At 48.8% G+C, this 19,269-nt stretch overlaps 2 protein-coding genes across 2 annotated transcripts; both read left to right on the top strand.

Annotated features, from left to right (window-relative positions):
- The first annotated feature begins 707 nt into the window (after window positions 1-707).
- LOC142570981 (uncharacterized) lies at window positions 708-3,778 on the top strand. Its single transcript, XM_075679276.1, has 3 exons — window positions 708-1,283; window positions 1,691-1,897; window positions 3,403-3,778. Exons 1-3 carry the CDS (start codon window positions 741-743, stop codon window positions 3,706-3,708), a joined length of 1,056 nt encoding a protein of 351 aa, XP_075535391.1. The 5' UTR covers window positions 708-740; the 3' UTR covers window positions 3,709-3,778.
- Window positions 3,779-12,562: 8,784 nt separating this feature from the next.
- On the top strand, window positions 12,563-14,143 carry LOC142570982 (uncharacterized). Its single transcript, XM_075679277.1, has 2 exons — window positions 12,563-12,948; window positions 13,417-14,143. Exons 1-2 carry the CDS (start codon window positions 12,622-12,624, stop codon window positions 14,029-14,031), a joined length of 942 nt encoding a protein of 313 aa, XP_075535392.1. The 5' UTR covers window positions 12,563-12,621; the 3' UTR covers window positions 14,032-14,143.
- The last annotated feature ends 5,126 nt before the right edge of the window (window positions 14,144-19,269 follow it).

Below are 19,269 nucleotides of genomic sequence, written 5' to 3' on the forward strand. Positions count from 1 at the left end.
AAGAAACCAAAACCTGGCTTTTCTTTTATCACTACCAAATCGGGCCAGTGTTAACTAAATCATCCCGCGTGGTGAATTTCCTAGAGCCTTCTTTTCATATTTTTAATTAACATTTCCTACAAGGACGAGTACGCGTTACGAAGTAAGAAATAAATCTAAATAGATATAATACATGCCAAAACTAGAACCTGAATATGAGATAAGCCGGATTAATTTTGACCACCTGGGATTCCTGGACGTGCAGCTAAATCTGAGTCGACCAGCGTTTTCTCACTTTACGCCGCGGACAGACTCGAACCCGCGACCTCGATTTCAGCCGCGCTACGTCATAAGCACTGAGCTACCGTAGCGGGGTCTTACAGACTCATTTTGGGCCTAATTCATAAAGTTTGTACGTTGTTCTATATGAAGCACTGAATTCAGTACATGTGTAAACAATAGGCATGTCATAGAGGTTGGCGTACGCCTACTCTTACGAGCCGCACTGGCGCACTAATTGCTTCGTGGATGCGGGCCTTGCCTTCTGAAATTTCTCCTTTATTTTCTGTCATTTTTTTTCCATAGCCTTCATCACCGTTCGTCCCGAGTGGGTTCGTGGCGTAATCTGGGAGCAACAGCAGCAACAATGTGCAGCCTCCCGCTGCGGGCGTTACGCGGCACAGCTGTGGCGGACGTAGAAGAAAACGATGATGAGCTTCGCCACGACGCCGTTTCTCGTTGCCGGCCGACACTGCGGCCCGATGCAATTCCGATGCCCCGTTCACAGCCTGTGGCTGGTACAAGCGGTGGCACCGCTGATTTACCACCACTGCTCCGCCGCCGATGAAGCCCCGACGACCGTTTCCGGAGCAGCGCGGCTCACCACGTCCAGTCCTCAGGCGACGCTGGGTTCGGTCGTCCGGTTCACTTGCGCGGCGCCCGTGTCCTGGGCGGCCACCTTCCAGTGGTACGCGAACGACGCGCTCGTCGAGGCGGATCAGTTCGCTCCCGGACGGCCGTTCCGCGTCGGCCTTCGCCGCGGCGAGGACCGCGCACTGATGCCCGAAGAGCTCGCGTACACCGTGCTCGAGGTGCGCGCCGAAGAACCGAAAGTGGGCAGCGTCAGCTGCCTCGTCACCACCAACGACACTCGCGTCAAGCGGCCGCGAATGAGGATGTCTTCGCCGTACATCGTAAGCTCGGACGGTGGTCGCCAGCTTCACTATTCGCACAACGCCACCTGCGGCCGCAAGCGAAGGTGCGTGGACGGGAATTCCAGCTGCTACGCCGATCTCGCCGCACAGGTATGCGCCAAGAGTAGGCGGCGGGGCACCGAAAGCGGCACGAATTCAACGGTCATACGATAGCAATGTTCAAGATGATAGAGTATAAAAGTCGCGTTTCCACAGATACGAGAAGAAGCGAATAAAAAACCAAAGCTCAACCTCTCAGCGGACGAGTACAACAAACTGTACCTCGAAAATAGACAGCCTGGGGAAGCGACGGTATAGTTTAGAGGCCAACTTGGAACAACATTGTATCAGGCTTGAGCATTAGGGAGAAGGTTAGGTCCTGATCTAGGAAACAAAAACAAAGAGAGCTCCAGAGTAAAAAAAATAACCCTATTCGGAAATATCAATACATCGTGTTTAGGGCACACGAAGACGCCTTTACGTGTCTGTGTGGCTGCGCCACGCTGACGCTTACGCAGGTTCGCCGCTGCCTGTGCGTGCGCGGCTACCCGTTCTACTCGGCGCCGCGCGCCTCGTGCCTCAAGCACTACACGGGCCTGGGCTCGCACTGCGTCAGCGACCTCGACTGCAGGGACGAGCCGAACTCCGTGTGCGGCTCCGCCGGCCGCTGCGTCTGCGCGCCTTCGTACAGCGGCGAGTACAAGTTGGGACAGTGCGTGCGCGAGGTGCGTGCGAAGCGTCCCAACAATGGTCAACGCGCCAACCACATGGAGCGTAGCTCCTGCGTTTTTGGAGCGCATAGCTTCTTCTGGAGTTGGCGCGCCCGTGTCGCGCGTCGCGACCGCACTGTTATCTCGGCCGTAATTTGTTCTTGGTTAACGCAAATTAAAGTGAGTACTCCCCCATCCTCCCCCCCCCCCCCCCTCCGCCAATCGAGACCGTATCAGTGGGGTGGAAGCGTCATTTTCACACGCCGCAAACTGCGGATGTCGACGGCAGAAGGGGCGGGTCCGAAGATACGTCGGAAATACGCTCAATGTGGTTACCACCTTTTAATGACACATAATGGTCCCATGCAGAATTGACATTTCTTGCAGTGGTGCGCTTAGGTGATCAGTAAATGGCAGTGCTCATCGCGGCAGCGCTGAAGCCCTAAATCGAGCCAGAATCTGGCTCGTGTATGCCACCACCGTTGTAGGGCAACGCAAAATTAGTGTTCGCACAAACTAACCCGTTGGATTATTGTTCCCTTTCTTATAGAACAATAAAAACGCTAGATTGTACCGCTTAATAATTCCACAAGTTACGTTTGTTAGTGTTTTTACCACATTGTTGTCCGATGTTTGGTTAATTTCTGCCGCTATTTCTTGAACGTTTGAACGGACTTGTTAGGTTATAGTTAAAACTCCCGCCGCCTCTCCCACTTATTTCTATGTTATTCTACAAATGAATATTGAGCAGTCAATTCTAGCCAGAGGCTGCAGTACCACAATCTTTGACAGTTCAGTAGGAAACGCGTCTGCAACCAACGAACGGAACCCCCCAAAGATCCATTTAGGATTCGTGTAGAACCGCTGCCGTTACTAAATGTAGAAATATCATCGATTTGTTTAATAAATGCCTCCAATATATGCAATATTTTGCATTTGCACAAATGCAAGTCCTTAAAACATCTTCGCACCGGCATCTTCACGAGAAGAACAAGGGCTAGCCGTTTCGGAGCGAAATAGCCTTTGAACGCGGTTCCATTTTTTTCACGCCCTAACAAACCTGCTATGTCATCCCTCCCCGCTAACCAACAAACCCCTACGATCCTCCTCTTAAAGTACACCCTAGCCATAGTGCGTTGCAGGGCTCCCTTGTTTGCAAGCACGCAGACTGTTTGCGATAAATGAAAAGGACAAACGCCGACCACAGAAGATTTAGCGAAGTTATGATCGGGAGCTTTGTTCACCTGGCGCGAGTCTTGTTTATTTAACTGGGCTCCTGTGCAGCGAACAAGGCTCCCTTGCAGGAACCGGGAGGTACGCTTTGCTATATATTGTGTGCTCATGGTTTGTCTTCTTCATTTATTGTTTGTGGTCCTGACGCCTCTGCCTTGTTTTGCCTGGCCCTATCTGTCTGTCTGTCTGACTGTCTGTCTGCCTTGCCTGTATGTTTCTCTGTCTCTCTTGTCTGCATTGTCTGTCTGTCTGAGCGGAGTGCATGGCGCCACTGTACCTGTTCGCAGGTGGGCCTCATGGGCGCCTGCAGCGCGGAGACCATGTGCAGCGCGGAACATTCGCACTGCAGCGCAAACCTCACGTGCCAGTGTTACCAGGGCCGGCGTTACGACGGCTCCAAGTGCGTGGCCGACGTGCGCGGCGAGGGCCTGCGGCTTCGCGCCGCCTTCTTCGTGCTCGCCGCCGCGTTGTGCCTCGTCACGCTGGCCGCCCTGGTGGGCACGGCGGTCGCGCGAGCCGTGTGCCAGCTGCTGCCGCTCAGGCACGGCGCACGCGACAGCAGGCACCGCCGGCTCGTCGTCAGGCTGCTCTGAGGGCGGGCAGGCATCTACGTCACACGCCTAAGTCACCCATGCATACCTGACGGGATGTCCTGCAGGGGGCGCTGGCAATAAATATGACTATACGCCGTCTCTTTTTCTTTCCGCGAAGAATCGCTGTTGAAGGCATGCGGGCAGGCATCTACGTCGCACGCCTAAGTCACCCATGCATACCTGACGGCATGTCCTGCAGGGGGCGCTGGCAATAAATATGACAATGCGCCATTTCTTTTTTCGCGAAGAATCGCTGTTGAAGGCATACGAATGAATTCTGAGGTTGTACGTGCCAAAACCACGATTTGATTACGAGGCACGCCGTAGTGGGGGACTCCGGATTAATTTTGACCACCAGGTGATCTTTAACTTGCCCCTAACGCACGAGACACGGGAGTTTTCTGCATTTCGCCCCCATCTAAATGCGGCCGCCGTGGCCGGGATTCGATCCCGCGACCTCGCGCTTAGCAGCGCAACACTGTAGTCGCTGAGCTACCGCGGCGGGTGTGTTAAAGGAACATTCCGTGCCGAACCTATCTAGCCAAATGTACTGCGCGCAACAAAAAAAAAATGTCGCGGTGTCGACGATTAAATGAAGTATAAAAGTTTGGATAAAAAATAAAATAGCTGCCGCTCAGTTTGTTGCTCTTCCTGCGCAAGAAACTGAGGGGTCATTGGCAACGTACGTGGCACACTGAAACACTTTATTAATAAACTTCACGTTACTAAGCGACACGTAGGAAACTGGCCACCAACAACAAAAATATGATAAACTTGGGTTATTTTCTGCCATCTTAGGTCTCACTCCTACCTATTGACGGGTGATGATCCTTCTGTCGCCGATAAATGTGGCGAAACGCCAACGGTCCTTCACATCTTGTTAGAGTGTCGGGAAGTAGACACTCAAAGAAAAAATGACGAACCCTTCCCCTATTGGAAAATCGGAGTAAGCGAAGCTTGTCCGGCGTGCACCTGACCTTCGTCCCGGTTAAGTAACCCGCAAGTAACGGTGTCGGATTGCTGGATCGGTGTGCCGACGGCGAGCCCTTTCACGGACGCTTTCTCGCCACCGCTCGTCGAACGCTGCCTGTTCCTCGGTTCATCCGTTTTCCGAGAATGGATTGACCGGGAACGAAGCCGGCGCAGCGCGCGCGATATCCTCTCCTGCCCTTTCCCTCTCCGGCGGAAGCGAAACGGCTCTGATTTGTTGCGCGCGTGGCGTGACTGCACGCCGATGTAGCTGGAATCCTTGCTAATGAATCCCGCTCCGACGCTGGCGCAGCTGTCAACTCATCAAACCGCCCTTTACCAGCTGCTCTGCTCTGGGAGAAATTGGATTTTTTGCATGACGACAACGCCACCGAAACTTGTCAGCCAATACAAGCTTCACTTGAAAAAGTAGTTTGCCCTGCATACAGACATTCTCTCCATCCGGAAATGTATCTCGGCATTTAACCAGTTTTTGGTTATGAGTTAGTCTTAAAGTTTTGAGGAGATATTGGTACATTGCATGTTATCAACCCAAGGTATACGTAGCGCATCCTCTCACTAGATGCTGCTGCTGCGCATTTCTCTAAAACACTTGCCTCCTAGCACTTGCGTTCAAGGGCTCGCTGGTGAGATACGAGTGCTACTGTTACACGTTTACGACATCATCCCTTTGCAATAGAACTTTTATGCTATTATAATAGTATACATCACAAGTCATTGTCATTATTGTAATAGCTGTACACTACACACATTACAGAGACTAATTTTTAAGTCTCTGTACAGCCAAGTTACATCTACCATTCGCAATTTGACAACTCTGACATTTGCCACGTTATACCATCGACAATCCATTCCTTATCTTTTGCTTGGCGCTCCTTGGCCATACCTGGCCCTTGCGTCATAAAATCCGTAAATCAGCTTCCAATGCACAAGAGCACGGAGGCACTGGACTCATTAGGCATGTATACAACACGCTGAGCGAGATTGCGGAGGTACAGGAACGGGCACAGATTACCAGGCCATCCGGCACATCTGCGGGCAGATGGATCCTAAGAGAAATCGGCGTCGCGCCTCGGGAGAGTGAGTGTAACAGCCACGGGCTAACACCCGACCAGAGGAAAAAAGATCAGGGCAGCCCCGGCGCTCAGGAATAAGAACCCAGAGCACAACATCGACAGAAGACTTGCTCGAGCCAAATCACTCCTCCAACAGGCGGCCGCCTCGGGGAAAGCATGATGCTTTACCGACGCAGCCAAATATCCTGGCAGACGAACGTATCTCGCAGCGGTGGTCAACAAAGATGGCACAGTCATCAACACGTGTACGGTCCGCACTGACAGTCCTGAGGTGGCCGAGCAGACGGCCATCAGCCTTGCACTCCTAGAAGGCGCTAAAAGTTGGGTATGCTGCGACTCCAAGAGGGCAATTCTGTCCTTCGGAACAGGGAGCATATCCTCGACCGTCGGCAAAATACTCGGTACTCAACGCCTCTCCCCACACTACATCAATTGGTTCCCGGCACACATGGGACCATTACAGGGGCCGCTCACTAACCTCAACAAGACGGCACACGAGACCGCATGAGACCTAACTCACCGTGCGAGCCCGGACTCCCTCTCGGCAGGATGGGAGAGCGAGCGCGACCCCCTCGTCACTTACAACGACCTCACCCAGCACTATAAGTTAGTCAAGAGCCGCTACCGCACAAATCGCTCAATAAAGCACAATAAGCCACGTACAGGTGGTTTCGGACGGGCACCTACCTATGCCCGGTCTTCCTGCACAAAATCTTTCCTGATGCGCGTACCCTCGCAATGCGTGTGGCTTTTGTAAAGATATAGCTATAGCCTTGCTGGTGGATGGATGGATGTTATGAGCGTCCCCTTTGGAATGGGGCGGTAGGTTGCGCCACCAAGCTCTTGCTATTATACTGCCTAATGTCATACCTAGGTTAAACAATAAAAAAAAGAAAAGAAACGCTAGGTACTCCCACAACGAAATTTTCTGATCCCCTATTGCGAACTGTGCTTTTGCACGTCTCCGTTTTTGTCGTTTCCCTACTTTTATTCCACCAATCCTCCAATCGGGCCTCTTACTAATTCCTCTTGCAGACATGTTTACTTTTCAATTGCTCTCGCTGAACGCAAGGGCTTCAAGGAGGCCAGTGGTGCCTAATTCGACCGCTGGGTAGACGTCTTCACATTCTAATAAAACATGCTCCATAGTTTCCCTAGCTTTACCCCAGGAAGCACATGCTTCTTCTTCGTTCTTATATCTCGCTTTATAGGTGCGTGTTTTAAGGCGTCCCGATCTCGCTTCCAAACCTAATGAGCTTCCCTTTGAGTTATCATGAATGGTTTCTTTCCTGACTTCGTTTTTTCCTCTTAAGTAGTTACTCACGGCAGCTTTATTTTCCATTGGCGCCACCCATGAGATTATTTTGGCCTCTTTGACTTTCCGCTTGGCGTTCTTTGTTGCTGTGTTGTCCATCCTACAGGCCGCATACTTGCTGGTAAGCTTCCTAGTTCTTTTCCTCCACTGTGAATCAATGTTTTTTTCTGTACAAATACATCAACACTTTACCAGCCCATTTACTTTCTTCCATATTCCTCTGTCGTTCTTCATACTCAATTTCCCTCCCTCACTTCAGCTTCCCTCACTTCAAAACTAGTCCAGCCCATATCACCCTGCACAGCTTCATTTGTAGTCTTCCCGTGAGCGCCAACGCGAGGCGACCCACTGACCTTTGGTTCACATCGAGTCCTGATTGTACCCCTGATTTCAAGCAAACAACCGCATTTCCAAAAGTAAGCCCTGGAATCATTACACCTTTCCACATACCTCGGAGCACCTTGTACCTATTGTATCCCCATAGCGCTCTGTGCTTCATAATGGCTGCATTTCTCTTCCCCTTCACTGTTATTGTTTTTTCCTGTGTTTCCATATATCTATTGCCTTCGTTTATCCATATACAAATGTATTTATATTCTGTTACCCGAGGTATTTCCTGGCCTTGTATCGCCACTGTCTGTTCACTGTTTTCATTGAATAACATAACACCTGATTTTCTAACATTAAACTTCAAACTAAATTGTTGCCTTCCTGTCCACAGATATTAGCCAGACGTTGCAAATCACTTTGCTTGTTAGTTAGCAAAACGATATCGCCCGCATAAGATAAACCTGGAAGATGCTGCTCTGCTACTCTACCCGCATGTTTGTATGAGAGATTAAAACCGATATTACTTCCTTCTAGCGCCCTCTCCATCCTCACCATGTACATAACAAATAGCAGTGGGGATAAAGGGCACCCCTGCCTCAGTCCCTTGTTGATATGAACTTTCTCCTCGCTCCTCATCCCTTCCCATTCAACGCAAACAGTATTTTCTAGGTAAACATCTCTCAAAAGCTGTAGACAATCGTCGCCTAAGCCTCTCCCTTCCATAATATCCCACGAAATGTTGCGGTCTACGTTGTCATAGGATCCTGTAATGTCTAAAAAGGCCACAAATAACGGTCTGTTTTCTACTTTTGATATTTCAATAGACTGAGAAAGAACAAATAAGTTATCATCTAAACACCTACCTATTCTGAAGCCATTCGGAAGTTTTCCCAAAATGCCATTATTCTCTGCCCACGCTTGAAGCTTTAATTTGATTGCCTGCATTGCTAGTCTGCATATTACCGATGTAATGTTCAACGGTCTACACGAGTGAATTCTATCTTTCTCCCCCTTACCTTTATAAATTAAATTCATTCTACTTTGCCACCAACTGTCTGCCATTCGCCTATCTTTTAAAGTTTTTACACCGCTTTCATTAGAGTTTCCCTACTTTTTGGTCCTACTTCATTAATCAGCCTAACGGGAACCTCGTCTAGCCCTGTGGCTGTGCGCTTAGGAATTTTCTCTTCGGCTTTCTTCCAGTTGAAATTTGTCAGCACCAGCTCCTTTTCCATCTGGGTTTCTTTCATGCGCTTTTTTTTCTTCAAGTACAACCTGGCCATTGCCTTGGAAAGGTTCGGCTGTTGTTTTTCGGATGTAATTTATTGCCGCTTCTCCTTCCAGTCTATTTTCATCTTCGTCTAGGATATGTTGTTGCATTGTTGTTGACTTCCTGCCTAATATTTTATGTGGTTCCTAAATATTCTAGGTGCGGCCTTCTTTTTGTTGCGTATTTTTGACAACCAAAGTTCACTTTCACCTTTTATTTTTGCTTGCACAAGTATTTGAACCACAGAGTTTTTCTACCGGTACATTTCCCATTTACTGGCTACTTCATCCTGCGGCAGCTGCGCCTTCTTTGCCTGCCTACGCTCTTGGGATGCTTTCTGTCGTTCGGCGATCGCTTCTCGTATCTCCCTGTTCGACCAGCTTTTCGGTTTCTTTCTTCCTTTCCAACGAACATGTTGTTTCTCTTTCGGTACTTCTGTCGTTATTACACTTAGAAGCTCACTATATTCCCACTCTTTATTTGACCATTTCCCAAGTTCTTCCTCGACTCTAGTGACTATATTGGTAATTTGTTCAGCGTTCAAATTTGGACTGGTCATTTCGCACTCCTTGCTCTCTTTCCCAACTACATATCCCATTTTTACAATGATGTGTTTATGGTCACTCCCTATGCTGCTATACCCTTCCTCATCGATGACCATTTCTCTCAACTTATCATGAATTCCTTCTGTCATCAGACAGTAATCAATGGTCGATTGCCGGTTTCCCACTTCCTACGTGATCTGCCCTTCACACTTAGGCCCTGTATTCACGACAACGAGGTTATGTTGCTCACAAAAGTCTGGCATTGACTTCCCGTTATTGTCGGTATAGTCATCTAAATCCTGTATGTGGGCATTCATGTCACCTAATAGGACAATTTCAGCACCATTCCCGAAACCTTTAATGACAGCGCTTGTGCATTCCACTAACTCTCTATTCTTCTCTGTGCAATTATTTCCTGTCCACAAATATGCAACGTCCAGCTAAGTTTTTTTCCCACTCATTGTACCTGATAACCAAAGATGCTCTTGACATTTTGAATTTACTCTTTTCCATTTGGCTCCCTTATGGATGATCATTCCGACTCCCCCTCCCTTTCTTTCCGACTTAGTTCTGTTGCACCCTTCCCAAACATAATTCTCAATCACTGGCGGCTCTTCTGAGTCTCTAAGGTGCGTTTCTGTCACAGCATACACTCCTATTTCTTCTCTTTTTAACTGCTCCTTAATCTCTGCCCACTTTTCCTTTCTTCTGCAGCCCTGCATGTTTACGTAGCCTACTGCATGGTGAGCTCTCTTTCTTGCTTTCCTCCTTTTTCTGTTATCGACGGCGATGCTCTTCTGAGGTCATGACGTGAATTTCTGATTTGCTCACATGCTCTGGGGTTGCCCCCTGGCGCCGGGGGCCAGGACCACCAGCGAAGAGTGGGACCAAGCTATACGCAGCTCGGACCTTGAAGCACAGCTCTGGGCTCTCCATCGGCCCCGTGACGCGGCGGAGGGGCATGGCCTCTCTGTCCCGACGTGGGAGCGGCCCGCTGCGCGCTAATCGCTCGCACCGAGGGACCTCAGGAAAGTTATTCATCCATCCATCCATCTTATCTAGCTATCGAGCCACTCTACCAGAAATGTGGGCCGATCCTGAAGGTAGTGAAGTATAAAAATATGGGCCGCTCCCGTGGGTATGTGCCACTGAGTATGTCATCATCAGCATCATCATCATCAGCCTGGTTACGCCCACTGCAGGGCAAAGGCCTCTCCCATACTTCTCCAACTACTCCGGTCATATACTCATTGTGGTCATGTTGGTTATCCAAGCTTCTTAATCTCATCCGCCCACCTAACTTTCTGCCGCCGCCTGCTGCGCTTCCCTTCCCTTGGAATCCAGTCCGTAACCCTTAATGACCATCGGCTATCTTCCCTCCTCATTACATGTCCTGCCCATATCAATTTTCTTTTTCTTGATTTCAACTAAGATGTCATTAACTCGCGTTTGTTCCCTCACCGAATCTGCTCTTTTCTTATCCTTTAACGTTACACCTATCATTCTTCTTTCTATAGCTAGTTGCGTCGTCCTCAGTTTAAGTAGAACCCTTTTCGTAAGCCTTCAGGTTTCTGCCTCGTACGTGAGTACTGGTAAGACACAGCTGTTATACACTTTTCTCTTGAGGGATGGATAATGGCAACCTGCTGTTCATGATCTGAGAATGCCTGCAAAACGTACCCCAGCCCATTCTTATTCTTCTGATTATATCAGAATGATTATTATTATTATTATTATTATTATTATTATTATTATTATTATTATTATTATTATTATTATTATTATTATTATTATTATTATTATTATTATTATTATTATTATTATCTAATGGCGCACAGGCTGCCATTAGCAGTTGAAAGTCCATTTTTGAACGCACACGCGTAATCTGTACAAATAAAAACGAAAAGGCCTGCCTAATTTCAGAGGCCTGCCTAATCAATCAATGTGGTGACAGGTGCGTCAGCCAGTCGCCACTCGCGCTGTTGTTGGGGGAATGAATGGTGCGCGGGTGGGGGACTGCGTGACTTTTTTATATGATTGTTTGTAAACGATAAACTTGTAGTCTTGAGTCAGCACTCGCGTCACGTCGCTTATTTGTCCGTGCTTGATTTGTTCGCGCTGTAGGTAATTATGCCACTATGCAGCGTCACCATCGACATCGCGTTTCCCGTTTTCCGCGTGCAGAGCTGCGTCGAATTTTTGGCATTCTTCCATGCTCCGTCACATGTGCACTTGCGTCGTCCTTCGTTATATGCCGTGCTGGTCAGTGGTGCCCGCGCAGCTGGTTGGCCGCGGGCGCGTCTCATCTACCGAAGACAGAATGTCGAAGTGCAAGTCATTGACGCTGCAGGAGACGGTGTGCCTCAATGAGGATGCAGAAAAGTCCACATGCACGAAGACGTGCATGCGGACACTCAGCTCATCTTCCCGACCTAGCGCTGGGTTTTCGTTCGGACATCATCGGTCTTCAAATATTTCGTCGCGGTGTATGCGCGATATAATGCGGCCGCTAGCCATTTCCCCGCCGAAAAATGACGTCATACGCTGTTTAACTTTGTTCCGGGGATGTCAGCTCTATGACTTGACTGAATTTTCAGTATGCTATACATCTTTAAGGATGACAGTATACATTGGAAGATATAAGATTCACGGGAAAACTCAGCCAGCAAGGCTTTCCTGGACACCTCACCGTCCAGTCGAAGTGAACTGTATTATTATTTTAAGTATAATTTCATTTACAGCATATATGGATCGTTAGCCCGTATGGATAGCTATCAGCCCAATGCGACAAGTCTGCATACAAGAGAAAGTGCTGGAGGAAAATGAAGACGGAGTGATCAGCATTAGGAGAACAGCAGAAAGCCTCGGCCTACAGGCAATGTCTCAGTAAGGAGACTATATATATTCTCCGTCAGTGTAACAGATCAGTCGTCACGCTTTGTCGTTTCCTAACGAACACAAGTTCTTTCGCTGGATATGTGTCACTGTTAGTGGGAAGACAAACCTCCACTAGAAACTGGCGTTTATTAATGAGGCAAGAAGAAATAAAGAAAAGAATTTGTGAGCGTGAAACAAACGTGACGAATTTCCTCGTTGGGTTGGCATATAAATGCTTACGCATTAAAAAATTTTGACCTTATATTGTTATAGCATTCGGCTTCCATGCTGGACGACAGATTCGATTCCCCCATCGGTCACGCATTTTATCTTTCATTGAAGTGACCAGAAACACGGCAAGCAAGCAAGCGTCTCTACGGTGGGAAGGCTCTCTGTATCTGAGAGCCATGAGATTCTAAACACGCGACACAGCGTAGAGGCAGAGGAAGAAGAAGCTGTTGCCGCAGTGGCTGCGGTTCTCGTTCGTACGCAGAGAGAAAGAGAGAGAGAATGGATCTTTCCGTTCTGACACGCGCTGTGTGCCTTCTGGTTCTCACCGTTCTTGGAACCCTGTGCGATGAACAGAAGAGCCAGGAGACCGAGGTGCACATCTCGGCGCAGGAGGACGTCGTGTACGTGGGCGATGACGTGACTTTCGTGTGCACCGTGCGCGCCAGCGACGCCTCCAAGTCGGCCGTCAGCTGGTTTATGTACGAGCAGGACGTCACCGGGGAGCCGTTCGCCGTCGTTCAGACGTCGCAGGGCGAGTACTACTACACCAGCAGGCTGACCATCAAGAAGGCTCAGTTCAACTACACGAGCATGGTGCGCTGCAAGGTTTGTTTCCCGCCCTCTCTTTCTCAACGTGGCGAATGACAGTTCTGAAGAAGGAAATGGATCGAACGTGTTCGTTCCTTCGTTGCTATCGTCCGCTCACAACAGTCATCATCTCTGTCTTCAGAGGCGCTGAGAGCTGCGGTGTGAGCTTATTGGTACGCCATTACGAAAGGTTTCAGTATAGTGCAACTAGCACATGAACACACACTCCACTTCTAGGCTTCTTGTCCTCTATATTCCATATAGTTCGTCACCACCACCACCACCACCACCATCACCTCCTCCTCCTCCCCCTCCTCCTCCTGCTCCTCCTCCTCCTATTTTAATGAGGAGACGGCTGCGTTGCGCAATGAACTTATGTTGCAATAAATTGATTGATTGATTGATTGATTGATTGATTGATTGATTGATTGATTGATTGATTGATTGATTGATTGATTGATTGATTGATTGATTGATTGATTGCAGGTGCGACTCGACGAGGACCGAGTCTTCCACCTGAGCACGCCCATGACGATCACGCAGCGGCTGGAAAGCGGCAAGAAGCTCGTCGGCGAGCCGTGCGTCGCGACCAGCGAGTGCGAGCTCGAGCACAGCGCGTGTCGGGCACCCGCGGCCGGGGGCGGCGCGCGCGTCTGCCAGTGCGACGACGCGCACCCGGTCTACTCGAGCCTGGAGATGCGCTGCCTCGAGCTGGCCAAGCTGGAGCAGTCGTGCGTGGACAGCGCCCAGTGCGCGGGCGCCGACAACGGGTCGCAGTGCGAGGAGCACGTGTGCCGCTGCCGCGCGGGCTTCAGCGCCGAGTCCGACCGCTGCGTGGCCAGGACGGACGCGGCCACGTGCCAGTCGACGAGCGCCTGCCTGGACGGCAACGCCGAGTGCGTCGACGGGCGCTGCGTCTGCAAGGCGGGCCACGTGCTCAACCCGGGCAGCCACCGGTGCGAGGAGAGCGGCGAGCAGGAGTTCCAGCTCGCCATCATCGGCGTGTCGGCCGTCGCCGTCCTGCTCGTGCTCAGTGGCGTCACGGCCGCCTGCTACGTGCTCAACAAGCGCAAGGAGGCCGCCGCCGCCACCCGATACTGACGCTGGCGTTGCTCGCCCCCCTCACAGACACTTCTCCGCTTCGCAGTTCTCGTTCAGCGTACAACCCTATGTGTAGAGCAGCCGCGAGCTTTTATGCTTCGTTGTTGTTTCATGAAATTATAGCCGTAATAGTGTTTTACGCTATCCCTTCTGTCGCAGTTTGTAACTTTCAATGCATTAATTCTTGAAATGATGGCGCCCAAGAAGCATGGGCAATACGCGTCTCCCCGGTACTTCGACGACCTTAGTGCGCTGCTGTTATTTTGGAATTGCGCCTTAAAAAATTAAATTATGGGGTTTTACGTGCCAAAACCACTTTCTGATTATGAGGCACGCCGTAGTGGAGGACTCCGGAAATTTCGACCACCTGGGGTTCTTCAACGTGCACCTAAATCTAAGTAAACGGGTGTTTTCGCATTTCGCCCCCATCGATATGCGGCCGCCGGGGCCAGGATTAGCGAACTCGTGCTTGGTAGCCGAACATCGTAGCCACTGAGCAACCACGGCGGCTAACTGCGCCTTCGAAGCGGTTGCTAATCAAGGCAGCTTTATACACTCGGTCCCCTTTTTATTTTGCCAAAGTGTCTGTTTTCGTAGTTAACCGGCCCTAATGATTTACACTTAATGCGCGGGTCAAAACGTCACTCGAATCCCGGCCGCGGCTGCCACACTCCGTTGGGTGCGGAATGCAAAAACGCTCGTGTACTGTGCATTGAGTGCACTTCAATAAACCTCAGACGGTGAAAACTAATCCAAAGTCCTCCACTACACCTGCCTCGCAATCAGAACGTGGTTGAGCCACGTAAAACTGCAGAATTCTTTAAACTGCCAGTCGCAGTGATCACGCTCCCAAAGGTTCTGGGAGTGAAAGGTATGTGCTACCGAGATGATCTTGCACAGTGAGGAAGCGCACGTAGTCGCTCTCCATTATCGTCCAATATAGCGTAGACTTCAAATCCCGAGTGGCACTTAAAAGCCCGTCAATCAATATTTTCAGCGGTAAAACTTTATTCAGTACTTAGCTGTAGTGCACATTATAGAAAGCGATTGAAACTGACGCCTGCCTCGTAATCAGAACGTGGTTGAGCCACGTAAAACTGCAGAATTCTTTAAACTGCCAGTAGCAGTGATCACGCTCCCAAAGGTTCTGGGCGTGAATAGGATGTGCTACCGAGATGATCTTGCACATTGAGGAAGCGCACGTAGTCGCTCTCTATTGTCGTCCAGTATAGCGTAGACTTCAAATCCCGAGTGGCACTTAAAACCCCGCCAATCAATATTTTCAGCGGTAAAACTTTATTAAGTACTTAGCTGTAGTGCACATTATAGAAAGCGAATGAAACTGTCGCTTTGCTTATCGGCGTTTATTAGTGCCAAAACAATAATATTAACCAGCTCAAACGAGATTGCTGAATTAAGTGCTATATAACAAATAGAAATATTTAACAGGTAGACGACGGCGAGGAGCATGCGCGAGAATTGCTGCCACAGAAGTGAAGGCGAAACAAGCAAACAACGAAAAATGCTGTGGCCACGCCAACGCAGACACCTCGAAGCGTTGCCGAAGAAAGCTACGAAAGCGCGATGTCACACGAAGAGGGCGCATGCAAGCTGCCTTGACATGCAGGCAAGCACATCCAAATATATCGTTTGAATTTAAAGCTATATGATAACTCTACAAAGAATGGCCCCATAAATGGCAACGACGTGCACAGGAAAGGCACTGAGCAAGTGGAATTATGATAACTATATGCGACGAAAAACTCTATAGCCTCACAGAGAGGGCAAAGCCCTCAAGCCCTTTCAGCCATGACGTCACGCATCGCACGTAAGCCGGCAGCTTACAAACCAAAATTTCAAAGGCGGGTGACTTTCAGGACGATCACGTTTTCCGAAAGCATCGTTTACAGTGGGAGCGTCGCCCTACCCATTTGTGTCACAGAGAGCGCACGATCTATACTCTTAACTAGGACTCGATGGATGAAAGGGACATAGAGGAGATGAACGATATAGAACTGGCGTTTTCTGTACGGTGCAAAGCTACAAATGTTCGGAAGCACACATGCCTGCAGAGGCGGAAAATAGCTACGTAAAGAAGATCTATAATGTACGAGTTTGCCAGCTTGAAATTTAGGTATGCGTCATTTTCTGGCAGCGTTGCTTCTTAGCCAGGTACTTCTTATGTTTCAGGCAAAAAATGTTCTGTGTTAATTAAGAAGCGCGTTCACCAATGTTACCTTACATTTTTCGTATCCTAACAGTTCAAACAGTTCCCGTGTGTGGAGCACGGAAGAGTGTCAACAACAGAACACAGATGTTCGTAAGGTGCAATCTCGCATAGCAACCAGGGGTGCTACAAAAATAATTCTAGGGTTTTACTTGCCAAAACAATGATCTGATTATGTGACACGCCGTAGCGGGGAACCCCAGATTAATTTTGATCGCCCGCGGTTCTCTAACGTACACCTAAATCTATGCCGTCACCGTCGTCGCAACGGCGGCAGCGGCAGTCTTTTACGTCCACTGCAGGTTTCATCACCCCATCTAGTTTCCTGGCGTTCTCGACTGTACTCCCCTTCCCTTAGTACTGATACAATCTCGAGCGGGTGAGGTGTGTCTTTCACCAGAAGAATCAGGAAACAACGACGAAGGCGGGCATCGTGATGGTGAAAAAGAAGTAGAAAAGAATGTATTCACTTCATAGGTACATGGTTGTGATTCTATCCGAGTCTCGACCTGTTCCACCTAACACGGCGGCCAGAACGGCCTTATATCGCGGTCTTGTGGTCGTCGATGTCTTCATGGAAATCTTGGGGAACCTGTGGAAGTGTCAGTGCCTTTGTCAGGTTGAGATGTCGACGAGCTCTTCCCCTTTGTGTCTGCTCAGAGCGCAGAGGGGGGACGCTTTTTCGGGGAAGAGAGCAATTACTCCGGCATGGGAACGCCCACTTGAATCTTTCCCACACTGGCGAGGTCAAAGTTTAAGCTGACCTTAACAGCCTTTTCTGAGACTAGGCAAATCATATCGATATGGGAAAGCCCGCTTGCATACTTCCCACACTGGCGAGGTCGAAGTCCAGGCTGATCCGAACAGCCTTTTCTGGGACAAGGCACATCACCTCTACATGGGAACGCCCGCTTGAATCTTTCCCACACTGGTGAGGTCGAAGTCCAGGCCGACCCTAACAGCCTTTTCTGGGACGAGGCACATCATCTCGAGATGGGAACGCCCCCTTCAATCTTTCCCACACTGGCGAGGTCAAAGTCTAGGCTGATCCTAATAGGCTTTACTGAGACGAGGAATATCATCTCGAGATGGGAACGCCCGCTTCAATCTTTCCCACACTGGCGAGGTCAAAGTCCAGGCTGACCTTAATAGGCTTTACTGGGACGAGGCTTATTATCTCGAGATGGGAACGCTTGCTTCAATCTTTCTCACACTGGCGAGGTCAAAGTCCAGGCTGATCCTAATAGCGTTTACTGGGACAAGGCACATCATCTCGAGATGGGAACGCCCGCTTCAATCTTTCCCACACTGGCGAGGTCGAAGTCCAGGCTGATTCTAATAGCCTTTAGTGGGACGAGGCATATCATCTCGAGATGGGAACGCCCGCTTCAATCTTTCCCACACTGGCGAGGTCAAAGTCAAGTCCAGGCTGATCCTAATAGCCTTTACTGGGACGACGCATATCATCTCGGGATGGGAACGCCCGCTTTAATCTTTCCCACACTGGCGAGGTCAAAGTCCAGGCTGACCTTAATAGGCTTTACTGGGACGAGGCTTACTATCTCGAGATGGGAACGCTTGCTTCAATCTCTCTCACACTGGCGAGGTCAAAGTCCAGGCTGGTCCTAATAGCCTTTATTGGGACGACGCATATCATCTCGAGATGGGAACGCCCGCCTGAATGTTTCTCACACTTGACAGGTTGATCATAACAGTACCCATTCTGTATCTGTAATGGTCCACCGGTTATCTACCCTACGCATTGCTGGCCTGCCCAGATCCCATTTTTCCCTTTTAATAACAACTAGAACATCGGATACCCCTGTGTGTTCTCCGATCCACAACGTTGCCTTCCTGTCTCTTAAGAGTAAGCTTTAGCTCGGGCCCAACTCCGACGCGGCCCATTCAAATAAATACATGTAAAACGCAAAAACGTTTTTCTGAAAAGACCCCTGGACCTATTTTAATGAAATATGTTACACTTGAGAGAGAAAGTTAAATTCTAATGCCTGTTGGAAGCGTAATTTCGATTTAGGGCCTGAATTTTGTTAAAAAGATTTTCAAATATTCGACCGTTTGAAAAATATAGAAGCACGAAGTTTACAAATTCATAGCTCTCCATCAGGAAGAGATATCGCGGTTCTGTAAACGGAATCCATTTGATCATTCAAAGCGGACAAAGTGGATATGCCATTTTACATCTTACGTGGATTTGTTACGTTGGTTACAAGGGTTCTGCAAAAGCTGTATTTTCATATTACTAATTATTTTTATATTGATGTGTAACATATCAATTTTGTCCGCTTTAGATGTACTATTAGATGCCATTCACAGAATTGTATTGTCTTTTTTGTTATTGAGTTACAGAGTTGTAAACTTGATAGTTCTTTTTTTAATTTTCGATCTTTTCCGATTTTTAATTAAAAAAAATGACCACCTAATTCAAAGATTTGAAACCAATAGTCACTAGATTTTAAGTTTTCTTTTAAATGCAACAACCCTAGTCAAATTTGATGCAGTGGTTGCCGAGAAAAACGAATTCTCCTTTTACATTTATTTAGATAGGAGCACTCGAGCTAAAGCTTCCTCTTAAAGGGACACTAAAGCGAAACAATAAATCAGTTTAGACTAATGAAGCATTGTTTGAGAACCCTGCAGGCAGTCATTTAAAAAAAATAGTTTGATTATTAGATGAGAAAATGAAGGTCCAAGTATCAGTATTTGAATTTCGCGCCGAAACCCCAGCGCCGGTACGTCAGCGTGACGTCAGAGATTCCAAAGTATGTTTTTGCATTTGGGCCGCGTTGGCTGAATAAAGGTTCCCGAAACTTGCCCTGTTTAATATTTGGTTCCTTTAGAACACAATGCAGTCAATCTGTACCGCTATGTATAATTAGTAGGCCCTAGAAGATGCCATCAAAATCCAAGACGTCACAGCCCCCAGGTGCGGGAACTTAAGTAGGCGTCGCCACCCGTATTTCTTTCTTGCGCTTTTTCTGGCTTACCAAACG

The sequence above is a fragment of the Dermacentor variabilis genome, chromosome 2, assembly GCF_050947875.1.
Source record: "Dermacentor variabilis isolate Ectoservices chromosome 2, ASM5094787v1, whole genome shotgun sequence".
In the NCBI taxonomy this organism is placed as follows: domain Eukaryota; kingdom Metazoa; phylum Arthropoda; class Arachnida; order Ixodida; family Ixodidae; genus Dermacentor; species Dermacentor variabilis.